At 45.3% G+C, this 14628-nt stretch overlaps 1 protein-coding gene across 2 annotated transcripts in view; it reads right to left on the reverse strand.

Moving 5' to 3' along the window:
* kirrel1b (kirre like nephrin family adhesion molecule 1b) overlaps positions 1-8374 on the reverse strand; it is a 67970-nt gene extending 59596 nt beyond the window's left edge. For both annotated transcript variants that reach the window (XM_030114797.1, XM_030114796.1), the window contains exon 1: positions 7980-8374. In XM_030114797.1, the coding sequence (XP_029970657.1) occupies positions 7980-8025 (46 nt within the window). In that variant the 5' untranslated portion in view covers positions 8026-8374. The remainder of the gene's footprint in view (positions 1-7979) is intronic.
* Positions 8375-14628: the final 6254 nt, after the last annotated feature.

Here is a 14628-nt window from a genome sequence, read left to right on the forward strand (position 1 = left end):
TGTGCCTGTTTTTATTTATGCAAACCAAAGTAGATCAGGCCCTGAAGCTGAGGTTATGACACATTTTAGTGCTAAAAGAAGATGGTTTGAACTTTCTGATTGAAAGCTTATAGCAACTTTCTCATTTGAAAAAAGGTTTGCATTCTGTATTGGCCTCAGTTTTTTTATTGAATGCAACACATGCTCTAAAAACGAAAGCTTAAAACCATTTTCTACCTCCCTTTTAGTGAAGTATTGTTTAAAACTCTCCTTATGTATTTATTTTCAGCTATAATTTCTAATATTACATTTTTTATGAATATTCCTGAAACAAAATTGTTAAGAAAATCCGTTAAAAGTCCAAAAGGAGAAAGTCATACAGATAAAAAAGTGAATTATTACACCAGACTTTTTTCATCTCACAACAGATGAACTGTAACTATCAGTCAGTGGCATCAACAATGTAACAAAGAAATAAATATGAGTTAATTTTGGGATAACACATGCTTGGGAAATTGCGTCTGGATGACAATACCACCATCACTGAATGCTAATAGCTCATTATTTAATTATGATGAACATTTAAAAAAAAAAAGCTGAAAATGAGTCCTCAGCTGAGCAAATGGCAAACTCCATACATTTAATCTATAAAACAAAGTATTCATTATAGTTAAAGGGTACAAATCAACATTAGCAGAGCTTTTTTTTTTTTTTTTTGCTGTGAGGTGAGTCTACGTTTCCACAAATACGCACACTGTAGTAGCAGCAAGTCTCATTTTCAGCCCTGAAAGCTAATTACCCAAAATGTAAATGTGAAATAGGAATAATCTGTCAGCTAAGTGCACATTTAATTGAGCAATTGTTTCATTGATTACATGAAAAACTGCATTACGGTGTTACATAAGGCAAACACACACACACACACACACACACACACACATACAAGCGCGCACGCGCACACACACGGAGGCACAGTCACTTATCTGACAGCATGCATAATCCGGGGCAAAGACAAAAGGGAAAACCTTGTGATAGTGATCTTGTAATGGATCAGATTGATTTAATTCACTGCGCCGGACAATTTCTCATTCTTATTCCGCAAGATGTCTCTGAATGGATTTTATGTGGGAGGCCCATTCAATTGTTCTCTCTCACCTCCACACATGAGTCTCTCCGACAGTGAGCGAGAGAAAACACAGGCAGACAAAGAAACAGAGGGAGAGAGAGAGAGAGAGAGAGAGAGAGAGAGAGAGAGAGACAGAGAGAGGCAGAAACACAAACTACCTCCACACTCAGCTTATTTGATCTCACAGCCCTTTTTCGTTGACATTTTTCCTCATATAAAAGGAAGCACTTTTATGCTTTTGCTGCTTTTATGCTTGATGTCTGCATTTCTTTGAAAGCTTCTCCTTAGAGAGGGTGGCCAGTTTGGTTTCTCACTTTCCCTTCCAAAAAAGCTAAGAAGGGTTACTTCCAGCCTTTTATCACTTTTATTGAATACTCGTGCAGAGGAAGGAGACCCACTTTATTTATCCTTGGAGGGCTGAGGACTCGGGTCGAGGGCGGCGCTTTGTGCACTGCAGCGTGCGCGCCGCTTGAAACACTGGTGAAATATGCTGGAAATGCCTGGAAAACTCCGGGCCCTGCTCTCCCAGGAGAGCCCCATCTATAATAGGCCTGGCTGTTTCCCTCTGCTCCCATGCTGCAACCCTCTCCACACATAAATCTCTGCTCCCCAACCCTGCAAGCTCCCACTCCTCCTCTGCAGCTCGCTCCTGATCCCATCTCTCTTCAGCGCTCCTCGTCCGGCTCCTGATTGCTCCACAGCCTCGCAAACTTTTCCTCTTGTCTGCACTTCGGCTCCGTCCTCGCGCATACATTCCGCCGTCTGCCATCTTTCCAGGATTAACGCCATCCTCTTTTTTTTCAGCGTCAACCCACCAAAATTCCAACCGGCCTGTTCTTATTGTCTTCTCATATCCCCGCTCCTGCATTAATACTCTTTTCCTCCTCGGTAATACATTTCCTCCCTCTGTCTCCACACCTCATTTGACCATTAATCTCCTTTTTGCTGCCCTCCTTTCCTCGTCTACCCTCCTGCCCCCCCCCCCCCCTCGCCCCCGTCCTCTGTTTTCTTCTCATCTCCTCTCTCACATCTTGTTCACACTGCATTAATCTATCCATCTTCTCTTCCTTCTCCCTCTTCATCCATTCTCCTCATCCATCTCTCGCTTCGTCTTTCATTCTCTGCCCAGATTTACTTCATCATCCCTCTCCCATCTCGCCGTGTTGACATTCATTTTCTTGCCTCTTCACTACCTTTCTTTAACTTCGGTATTATTCCAGCATTCCCTTCCCTTTCACTTCTCCGTGCTCCGTATCTGCACCTCCTTTCCCCCCTCTCTACCTTTCCTTCTTCCACTTTTTGTCCTCAGATAGCTCCTTGGTCTTTTATCCTCTGGCTTCTGTCTATTCATGTTTGTTTCTCTCCTCCGTCTCCTCCTGAGCTGAACGTCTGCGCCCCTCTCCCATCTCCCTTTCCTTTGCCGTCCTGCCTCACCTTCACCTTCCTTTCTTATAATCCTTCATTCCAATACCTTTACACCCCCACCCCCCCCACCCTTCATCCACCGGCGTGAAATCATCTCCTCTTCATCCTGCTATTTTCTTTCTCTTTTCATCTTCGTCCCTCCTCTTCCTCCTCTCAGTTCGCTACTCATAGCTCACCCCGGCTGACATATCAGCCAGATTGACGTTTGTCACTTCTAATACCAGTCGACTCCCCCTCTCAGGATATGCATACTGCTCGGTATTTCACCCCCCCCCCCCCCCCACACACACACACACACACACACTCTCCACACACTGAATGGGGGAATTTCCAGCCATCGTTTCAGATGATTACTAGATCATCGCGAAGTGAAGCGACAGCTAATTGAACCACTTCATTTTATTTATCTATTATTACGGTTGTTCGCCGTCGCCTCAGACGAAGCTCCGCCAGCTGTAAGGGCATCAGATCCCTCGTATACCGCAGGGCTTTGATCTCACGCTCACACACAAAACCCGGTGTGTCATCGTTGTGTTGTTTGAACCACGCTGTGCTCTTCAACAAGGCTTGTCGCGCCTTCCTCGAGTTATTTTCATTCAGGAGTACCACACTTTATACTGAAGTGTTTTGTTTCCTTTCTTTTTTTTTTTTTTTACTACCTGATTAAAACAAGAAAGTCAGCCAACCATATATATTTGCTTTTATGGCACAATCAGTACAGCATGGCACTAATGGCATTGCAGCTCGGATTTTCCACTCATGCAAAAAATGCTAATCAGTAGTGCCGGAGCACGTTTCCAGGATTTCTACGCCGTGTATAATTGGTGGCGCAGATTTTCATTTTTTTTTTTTTTTTTCCATTCTTTTTGCATTCATTTTCGATCTGTTGAGGTCAAGGCTACAGCAGCACAAGGGGTGATTACACTGAATGTGCTCTGCTGACCAAAGCTGTAATGGTATTCTGCGCTGGCAACCGCTCCGAGGACACAGACCCCAGAAGCTCTGAATGTACTAATGCACCAACGCTCCAGTCTGAAACTATGCAGGGAAAAGTACAGTAATGTTAAGAAGTCCGTATTTTATGTTCTATTCCTCCACATGGCGGGACAGGAGCGGTCCGTGCGCCCGGTTCTCCGCTCGGCCCACTGAAAGCAAAAAAAAAATAAAAATAAACCAGCAACAAACAAATTGGCTTATATTTGAGTAATCCCTCCACTCAGAGATCACAGAACACACACCACAGAGGGGTGGTGGTTCAGAGGGTGTCAATGGAGGCCCGCATGAGGCCGCTGCCCGGGGCCCGACACGTGGCTGAAGCGGGACACGCATGACCGAGCATCCCTCCGCCTCAGGAACAGCTGACACGATTGGAAGTTACACAATCCCTTAAATCTTGAAGGTAATGTTCAATTTCATCAGAGTTGTTGAAATACAAATATTTATTGATTTTTTTTTTTTGTAGCGCTTTAAATGCGAGAGCATTTATAATTTTACTTAAATCCCCAACGCGCAAGAGTATATTGACCGTTTATTGATCCAGAAAGGAATCATGCGACTGTTTCGAGGGCTGTTTCAGTAAGTAGCTTCAAACTAATGATTTATATCTCTGACTGCACAAAGTCGCAGCGAGTGGAAACAACAGTCTGCAGCTCTGGAGAGGTTTATCCCAGACGTGATTGATCTGTCAGTCAGACGCGAAGAGACGTACGTGTTGCACAGTTGTCAAGACGTTTTTTTTTTTTGGTTTTTTTTTTCCAACAGTGGGTTGAAACATTTTGGGTAAGAAGTCAAACATTTTGTGGAATATAAAACAAGTTCAGCCTCATATGTTGTTTCTAAATAGAGCATGAGAGAGCGTTGCGAGGATCCCCGGGTGCCCCTGGAGCCCAATTTGGGTGTAAATCTTTGCTGATGTAAACCATCAAACATTGATGGTCCAGCTGGACCGCTGTGGAAGTGGAGTCTGAAGCCAACATAGTTCTTTCTCTTTCTTTCTTTCTCTGCTTCCTGAGCGCTCCTGCTCTGCCTGTGTTTATCCTCAAACATCCCCTCTTGTCAACAGATTAGGACTGAACCCCGCTGTCTCTTCCTTTCTTCGTCTCTCTCTGCCTCCATCTCTCTGTCTTTTGGCCTGTCTCTTTACATCTGCGCCTCTACTCTATTCTTGTGACGGGAGAAAAGAGTGGGAGGAGGAGGAGGAGGAGGAGGAGGAGGAGGAGGGGGGGGGGGAACGGGAGGAAAAGAAAGCCTATGTGTGTGCGAGAGAACGAGGGAGGAGAGGGATGGGACAGGTGCTTGCAGTGCAAGAATTGCTCTGCTTGCTTTGCTTGCATGATCAGGCTGCGAAAATGTTCGGCTCCAGCAAAAAGTGCCGTTCAAGAACCGACTGTGTGAAACAGGGCTTCCTCGCCTGTGGCCAGAGCGGCGCTGGCAGCACAGTGTCGGATCACAGCGGGAACAAGCTACGCCGGGACCCGCACACGCAGACACACGCGCATGCAGGGCTGAATGGTAATTACAGGGGCCCCGCAGATGTGCGGTCAACCACACTGAGATGTGGCTGGTTTGTGTTGAATAAGCCGAGAACGCCACGGCTCTGAGGGGCAAGTCACGCCTCCGAAAGAGCGTTTTCAACAAACATGGGCTGCAAAGTAGCACAGCGGTAAGTACTCTCACCTTACAGTGAGAAAGTCCCCGGTTTGAGTGTGGGTTTTTTTTGGGGGGGGGCGGTGATCTTGTTCCCTGCCACACTTCAAAAACACGTGCCTGAAATGAATTGATGACTCAAACTACAAAGTTTGAATCAAAGTTGCAACAGTAGTCTCTCTATGGGGAAAGTTGCTAAAGAAACCCCTGCAAAAGGAAGTAGAGATATACACTAAATCTAAATTACCCATATGTATCTCTCATTGTTTGGTTATATACTGTATCATTGAGGCAGTTTCAGATTTTAACACCACGATCAAAAATGCTTTGAAGAGCGGACAACAGACTTCAGATCTGTGTACGCAATGTGTCAAGTGAAAATGCATTGTTTTCACATTTTCATTCAAGAAAAGATTCACATTTAAATGGCAACATTCTGAAAACAACATCTGCTCTGGAGACGGAACCCAGCCTCCTCTCAAAGTTCCACCATGAAGCCATTTCTAAATGGCTCGGAACACTGTCGTGGTGTCAGCAGACGCCCAAAACTCAACGAAAATTCAGCGTTTTTCACTCGAAATCGTGTGGCGTTGAAGCGTCTAAAGCCCGTCTTTGACCCCAGTCTGAGCCGCGAGCAGAGGGAAGCAGGCAGAAGACACCTGGAAGAGTCCGACCGGGCTGAGCACACATTAGGCTGCGGCAGCTGCATGTAGGGGACGGATTCACTCTGATCACATTTACAAGCTTACAGCGGCTCAGCTGGAGACACTGATCTGCTGCTCCGCTCTGTTCTCCGCCGCTCTGTTCACTGCTGTTCAGGTTCTCCCGGCTCTCTGCTGCTTCTGCTGTTCACTTTAACTCTCTTCTTTTCTCCATTTCTCCCATTCTCATCTTTCGGTGCTCCGTTCTCTATTTGTTCTGCTCTATTCTTCCTCTGTTTTCTCCTCTGATCCTCTTTGTTATTTTTTTGTTCCAACCCATTAAATTCTCTTTTGATCTGTTGGAGTTTTTGTTCTCCATTTCATTCATTTTTTTTTTCTGTCTCGACATTGTTTTTGTCTTCCACTGGTCTGTTCACCACCTTTTCATCTGATTCATTCCCTTTTGTTTTTTCCTCCTCAGTTCTTTTCCGTCTTGTTCATTTCTCTGTCTGCTTTGTTTTCTTCTGTCCTCCAGTCCTGTCTCTATAGCTCCATAATCCAGCTCCACAAATCTACTTTACCCATCTCTTAACAATCGCTTATGAATTCCAAGTGCTTCCCGCCCCTTCGGATTACCTCCTGACTGTTATTTGCAGCGATATTATCAGATTTAATCGAACACATTTCACCCTGATCTTGAGCCTCAGCCGTTCAGACTTCTCCCACCATGTGCATCACCACCTTCTGCCATATTGAATAAGGCAATAATAATATTCTATTCTCTCCACTCAGGTGGTCACCTCTGCTCCAGCCTGGGAGCTCCTTTGACTGTCTGTCTGGCCTCATCACCGTCTGCGGTTCATCACACCGGCGGCCTGCGGCACGAGGGACCCAGGTGCCGAGGCAGGTACGCACATGCAGCTCGCGCGCGCACGCATACACACGCATACATACATATACACCCCATATATGCATGGGGGAACTGTTCACAACAGGCCAGCTCAATTAATCACCTCAGTCTTTGGAGGCTGGCTGCCCTCTAACACACACACTGTCTGGGGCTTGTTTTTTTTTTTTTTTTTTTTTTTTTTTTTGCGCATGTGTTTCTGCGTGCGTGTGTGTTTGTGTGTGTGCGCAAAACGAGAAATGGAGGGAGCCAATCAATCAAGGTGATCGATAAACAGGAACATTAATATTAGTAATGGGAATCTCCTCCAGTCCAGTGAGCGCGTCTCCGTCTTTAAGGTGAAATATGAATTTTCTTGGCACCTGAACGCTTGCAGCAGGGCCGCGCGCTCTGACACGAGCACGGGAGAGACTCTACCTGCATGCTAAGAGGAGGACTCACTGGTCTCTATTATCCCCCCCCCCCCCCCCTCCACACACACACACACACACACACACACGCACGCACACACTTTCTCACTTGCACCACTCGTTACTCTCCACTTTCACTACACACACACACATACACACACACACACTCTTGTGAGTGAAAGCATGCACGTGCCAAGCGCGTGCACATGCATGTGTTGAAAATTGATCCGGTGTGACTCATGTTAAAGCCCGGCGACCAGACCGTGCATTGAGTCCTCGCCTCATCAATCACCCCCCCCCCGGCTTGGCAGGTTATGCGCAATGTGTGTGTGCGTCCCGTGCGCGCGTAATTTGCGCGCCCGCGTGACCCAACACTGCGCTTTTGTACGTGTCAACCACATCTATCTGTTCATGCGTTTCAAAGGTCACGTCAAAGCAATGTCGTGCGCAGATGCTCCACATCTCTGCCACGAAGCGCGTAACTGGAGAAAACGAATGCAGCGCGCGCGCCTGCTGCCCCGCGAGGCTGCTTCTCCCCATCAGCACCACGCACTCCTTCTCCCTTTGAGCCTCTGACCTGTGATGATGATGATGATGATGATGATGATGATGATGCTGTCCAGGGCAGCGCACATCCTTTAACAACATAACACATTTGCACGCACGCGCGCACTCATAAATGCACAAACATAAAAGCCTCTGACAGGAAAGAAAGCCACAGGGCGCACGGACAAAACAGAAGGGGGAGGAAAAAGGGGGTAAAACATATCGGACACTGAGAAGAAACTTGACTCTGTTGCTCGCGGCTTGGCCGGTTCACCTTGCGCGCTTCAGCCGCCACTCACCTTGGTTCAGAGTGATCGCCAAAGTTATGATCCACAAGGCTGGCATGGTTCAGCCGAGCGCATTCAGATTCCTCCCCTCGGCTCCGACTCCCCAAAAAGACACCATCAATTCCTCCCGGCCGGGTGAATTTCTCTGGAATCCTCTTTGAATCATGAGAGTGAAAGAAGACAAATTCAGAGGAAAAAAAAAAAAAAAATCCGACCCCACTTTTCCTTTTATCTGCTTTCCTCTTTTCCTGTGCGTAAAATCATTCAGTCTCCACTTTTTTTTTTTTTGGGGGGGGGGGTGTTTCTCACTCTGCGTCCTCTTCACTCTGCGCTGTGGGTTCCCATTTAAACAGGACTGAATTCCTCTCTCGCTCTCCTTCTCTGTGCTCTCTCTCATACAATCAGTGGCGAACACCCCCTCCCTCAACTACTACCACCACCACCTCCACCTCCTCCACGCCTCCCCGCTCCAAATCTGCGCTTCAGACTCAGAGGAGAGGAAGAGGAGGAGGAGGAGGAGGAGGAGGAAGAGGAGGGCGCCGCGGCGGCCGTGAGGGGAACTGCGCTCCCGACGTGAGAGCTCGATCCAGCGGCCTGCTTCAGTCACAGCTCCCTGCGCCCTGCGCGGAGGGTGTCTGCTAGTAAATAATGTTTTAATTAAGCATTTAGATGAGAGGATAACGCATTCATTAAAGGCACAGTCACAGTTTCTTTGGAGCTGTTCTCACTGCTGTTTGGAAAAGAAGAGAATAGAAATATTTCAGCCAGCCCCTGAGGGAAATTCTTTTTATAACATTTAGAAATGGAAAAGAAAGTTAAATGTCAAATAAGACTGGATAAAATTAAATAAACACTAGCATGTACAGGATTTATGATGGCTAAATGAATAGAAAACACAGTTATCTGCATTCCCTTCTATGCTACATGCTGATTAGTTCTTAAATAAACAGTAACTGAAAACATTTTAGAAAATAATGGACACATAACAAATTGGAAAGTTCTAATAATACATGGAAAAGAATATAAAACTATAAGTCTTTGGCAACATAAATAGTAAATTCTAAAAATGTCCCCAAAACTGTGTTGTGGGTCACTGGCAGTCCACCTGAGAAGCCACACAAACATGGAGTTTGGATGAGTGGAGCTTTTCATCACCAAACTATAAAAAGAGTCATGAATATTCAAAGTATTGATGCTTGCCTGTGACTGACCACAGGAAATTCACTGTGACATTTTCTTCCATTTTTGATTTGCTGTGTTGCTGCTGTTGTACTCAGTACACCGGATCAGATTATCCACAGCGCATGCAGCCACGGGGCAAAGGCAGGTTTGTTCTAGAAAAAAAGTTTTATTCATAAAATATCCAAGGTGGGATTTGAAATTGTATTTTCATTTTTCTCAGATTGGTTACAAGTTTTGAAAAGTCTGTTTTCTTTGACATGTGCAAAATTCGTGTCAACTTGAGGATCAGTTTCTCAATAAAATTCAACAAATAATGCCTGAGAAATACTGTAGGTTTAGTCATAGACAAGTTATTGCTGCTTGAAAGTGTCGCAGCATTGTTTAGAAGACACTGTTACACATATTTTTGGGGAATTGAACTGTTTCACTCAGCATAATGTAGGTTTTTTTCTTTGATGTAGAGTATTTCTTCAAAGAAAACGTTATTTTACAAACAGTCTGTGGTTGGAGTTTTCACTGCTTAGTGCAATATTAACTGGTAGCACGTGTCCGATGTGAAGCTGGTTATTAACTTTCATGTCACTATAAACATGTGGCATCAATTTCTTCCCGAACCACACAGTTCAAACTGAATGTGTGGGCGAAGGGAAGCGATAAGAAGACTCAGAACAGACGCCGGGACTGATGAGTGTTTTTTGCTTTAGAGAGGAAAAACAGCAGGATTATTTAACAAGTAGAGGAAAGTTTGGAAAATCCAGTGTTGTTCATGTGAGAAAATCAGCATGTAATTTGAGCAGTTTTAGGCCCAAACAGCATTTTAGTGTCCCACAAGGGACACAGATGCTCTGTGTTGTACTGCCCTCTGTTGGACATTTTCTTCAGATGCATGTTTTTTTTTTTTTGTTTTTTTTTTTTAATCTATTCATTGAGGCTTCATGCCAGGGGTGTCAAATATATTTTAGTTTAGGATTTCATCTGGAGTGGGATTGACCAATAACCATTATAACCTTCAAATTTAAACTTTAAAGTTTTCCTGTCTTGTGGTTCAGAGTACATGTGACGAAAATGTCTATATTTTCACAAAACCAAACACTTACAGCCAGAAACGGCTTCAATCTCAACATCAAACCGTTTTTAATGAAGCCTTCTGTTGCTAAATTTAATTAAATGTTCCAAAAAAAAATGTCCTGTATTGCTGAATTATGCATGTTTTTACAGACTGACCCAGACAGCCTAGCTTAGATGCTAATGCTAGTTAGCTACATTTAGTATCATTTGGCGGGCCAGATTGGAGCCTCTTGTGGGCCGGTTTTGGTCCACGGCCTTATGTTGGACACCCCTGCATTAGGGGTCAGGGTTAGGGTTAGGGTTAGAACGAAAACAGGAATTTCCCCAAGGAAATTAAATAAAGCATGTTTAGTCTGTCATTTACTGAAAAGTTATTGTCACCTATGCAGTCAGAATCAGAATAATATTTACTAAAAATAAATATATTTTGTGTTTTATTATAAATTGATAATAGCAAACAAAGTCCAATACACAGAATTTCACACAGCTCTAAATAAATAAATAAAAAAAAAGAAAGATTCAGATTCAGGCTGAGATGTTTCCGAACAGGAAGAACGAGCAACAAGCCGGGTGAAATTAACCCAAATGCATGTTTATTGAAGTCAACAGCTGAAGTGGCATTAATGCCCAAAGAAAACAAAACGGAAGGAAACAAAACGGAACAGAAGAAGCCCGAAACGAAACAGATACCTCATGAACGTAACAGCCAACAGACGCGAGACCGAGTCTCGCCTCGAAGACATCATCAGCCATGGTAGCCTACAAATGAACAAACATGACAACACTATTCCCATGTGATATGGAGATTTATTCCAAAGGAAGACTTTTCATCCGAAATCAGAACACTAAAAACAAAGACATCGTTTTAGTCACCCAAATCAGAACATTGAGAACGCAACACATGTAAAAGTGTCTCCGGAGTTTGTTTGGGTCAATCGATACACACCTCACACTCCTGCACAAACACACATACACACACACACACACACACACGCGCGCGCGCGCGCACACACACACACACGCGCGCGCATATGTACAGAAAGACCAGAGCCTCAGACATCACACCTGCTGTGCATATTCAACAATGTGTGTGAATGTGTGTGTTCTTGAAGTGTGTGTGCAAAGTGTGTTTGGATGCGGTTGTAAGAGTATCCAGTAAAGGCAACACTATATACACGACATTAAATAAAAATGGCCGTTTGGAAAAAAAAAAAAAAGAAAGAAAGTAAAAACTACATTTCTAACCTTCAAGTTTTGGAAAATCCTAAATTTAAGAAGAAGAAAAAAAAAACAACTGATCTGAAAGTAACAAAGTTAAAACTATGCACACCTTTTACAGAACATAACTTAAACAGATGAGCGGCAGCGAGTGTGCGACTGCCTGCAGACGAGTGGGTGAGTGGAGCGATGGGGCTCCGACTGACTGCAGAGGGGAGAAGAAACGCTGTTGTTTGCTGGCATCTGGTGACAGCGGCTCATTACTGCACTGATGCAATGAAATACAATTGGAGCGACTGAACGCCGCTACCTTCCCGGCGTGGTTTAAACGTAGCGGCGGTGGAGGGAGAGGAGCAGAATGAGTCCTGCTTGGCCTTGTTGCATCAGTGCCGAGGAGGTACAGATGGATTTAACTGGGACACGGAGCATGTCTGCAGATCAGAGAGCAGCGGGGAGGTCGGCCGGGCGGCCTCGTGTCTCAGGAGGGCTGTCTGCACTTCTTCTCATCTCCGGCACTATCTACAGTTTCCAACCATTCCTCATGCAAGCTACATGCTAGCACATTAACTAAGACGAAGGACAGGACGATAAGTTACAGGCAAATACAGGTCCATTAGTTTTTAAAAGACACTACACTTTGTTGAGTATGAGGCAGGTTTTTTTTTTTTTCCCCCTTTCTCCATTCACAGAGCAGAATTAGACGGGAGTTAAATACAAATTAATGGCGACATCTTCAAAGTGGACAGTTGGCTCGGCGAGACGGAGCCGGACCGGATCTCTGATCTGCAGACCTGATGGCCGTGAGAAGCGATGCACAGCGATCTCTCCACCCAAACAGTTCTGAATGTTTAGAAATAGTAATCCTGGTTTGTTTCAAATCATCCAGCACATACATCCAAACAGAGTTCAAGAGCTGCTTCGGCATCAGTTTTTCCACCCCAAAATTCCACCCAAGAACTCAAAAAAGAAAAGAAAGACGGAACAAACAAAACGACAGCTGACCTTGCTTCAGGTCACATTACCTTTGTAGTTTAGCTAGCTTATAGAGAGTCTAGCCGGGCTACTTGCTTTCAAAGTGTCCAGCTAGGTAGCAGTTAATGACAGCATGGGGGGAAAAAGCACAGTCCCTGAACATTCCCGAAAAAATAAAGGAAGGAAAAAGGTATACAAAAACTATCACAGACGTAACTGTCTACGGGTCGACTGACAACAGCAAATGGGTTCCTTTACAGAAACACTCCCAGAACCTGCTGCGGGGAGCCACCGGCGCACGTCGGCAAATCTAGAGGCGCTACGTCTACCACACGTCTACGCGGACTTCGCAATGAGAGACCTTCAAGGAGAATCGGACATCGATCGGAGATGGAGCGGGGGAGACAAGGGGGAAGGAGCGATGAGGAGAGGAGAGACGGGGTGAAGGTGGATCAGGACGCAGACGGGATGATTGATTAAAGAATGAAAAGAAATGGACGAGCGGAGCGGAGGGAGAAAAAAAAAAAAAGAAAAAAGAAGAGAGGACATTTCAGTCTCTAAATGACTTTCTTCAGCCTCAGTGCGGCCCGGACTGGAGCTCGGCATCCTGCCCACAGACCAAACCTTGGCACGTGTGCAGTCTGGAGCCCAGAACCTCTTAGTTAGATTGCAATCAATTCCCCTGACCGGGCCAAGTGGAGCTTCCCACTGCCAAGACCGAGTCCCAACCCCGACGAAACGCCGCCCGCTTATGGGAACCTTTCCGCTAAGCCGGACGACGATTCCTGCTCGCAAACAACGCTCATCGGGAGAAAGAAACAACAGCGTGACGCGTGTCGGCAGCCCTGTTCGGACCCGCCGCGCCGGAAAGCGCGCCGCTCTCTCAGAGGAAGTGGCGATCGCACTGCTCAATGACTTTCAGCGCCAGGCGGCCTCGCCGAGGCGAGCGGCTCGCCGTGGGGGAGGGAGAGTCGGTGGAGGTGAGCGGGAAGGTTCCGCGGGGCCAAGTGGGAAGTACACCACGTCGGTTCAACAGCGGCACTCCAGATTAACTCCTCCAAACACTCAGGACGCCTTCCCAAGCCGTGTTCCACCCAGGTTTTTTTTTTTTTTTTTTTGCTACAGATCAGTGTTTGGGAGCACAGGGGTCAAGACGAAACCAGGGCGGGGAGAAAACGGCGGCGCTGACAGCGGCACACAGAGAGAGAGAGAGATTGAAGGAGAAAAAAAAAAAAGGTAAAAATGAACAGCATTGAAACCCTACACCTCGATGCAAATTAGATCCATAGACACTGTAAACCGTTAACACTGACAGTAACACACCGAGACACTGAGGAGACACAACCTCTCATAAGTTCCCAAAAACCAAAGAAAAAAAAAAAAAACAGGAAGAAAAAAAAGAACAAAAGAACCTGAAGGAAAACATTCTTCATACAAATATTTGCAGATAAGGTTAGTTTTCATCGCAACATCATTGTTATTTTTCATCTTTTTTTTTCTTCCCCAGTTATTGATATTTTAGTCTCTGCATTTTCACGCATGTAATAAAAACAGGCAGGCGTTGTTTTTTTTTTTGTTTTTTTTAGTATTTTTTTTGAGTATATAAGTTACTGTAGTGCAGTAACGGACCGTATGGGATACAGGAGAGCTGTAGACTGAAAGAGGAGAGGCATAGAGGAAGGACAGACAGAAGGTAGAAACAGGACAGAGAGAGAGAGAGAGAGAGAGAGAGAGGAAGTGTGTATTTACAGCACACCAAACATGTTCTGTCAAGTAAAAAGAATGCTATATAATTCTATATATATATTTATATATATTTATATATGTATACTGGAGCCCCTCGGCTTGGTAGCGCGAGGCGGGAATGCTATTTTTGCATGAGCGTTGCATGTTTTATGGCGATGCTGAATTCGTGGAAACTTTGATGTCAGGGTTGTTCAAGGACGGGGGGGGGGGGGTAAAGAAAAAAGAGGGTTTGATGGCATAAAAAGATTAAACCGTGAGAGATGGAGATTACGTTGTTCGGTAATGATTTTCTTTCGACGGGTTTTCTCGCCGTGAGAAGTGTTTGGGGAGAGAATGAGCACGGGAAAGTGAAGAGACAGACCTGGTTCGGTTCGGATGTTGTTGGAGAGGTTTGAGAGGTGAAATGTCAGCTCTCCGTGTCAGAGCGTGACTTACAATTTTTGCAGTTTTCCCCCCCCCCCCTCCCTCCCTCCCC

This window comes from Salarias fasciatus, chromosome 18 (assembly GCF_902148845.1).
Source record: "Salarias fasciatus chromosome 18, fSalaFa1.1, whole genome shotgun sequence".
NCBI classification, from domain to species: domain Eukaryota; kingdom Metazoa; phylum Chordata; class Actinopteri; order Blenniiformes; family Blenniidae; genus Salarias; species Salarias fasciatus.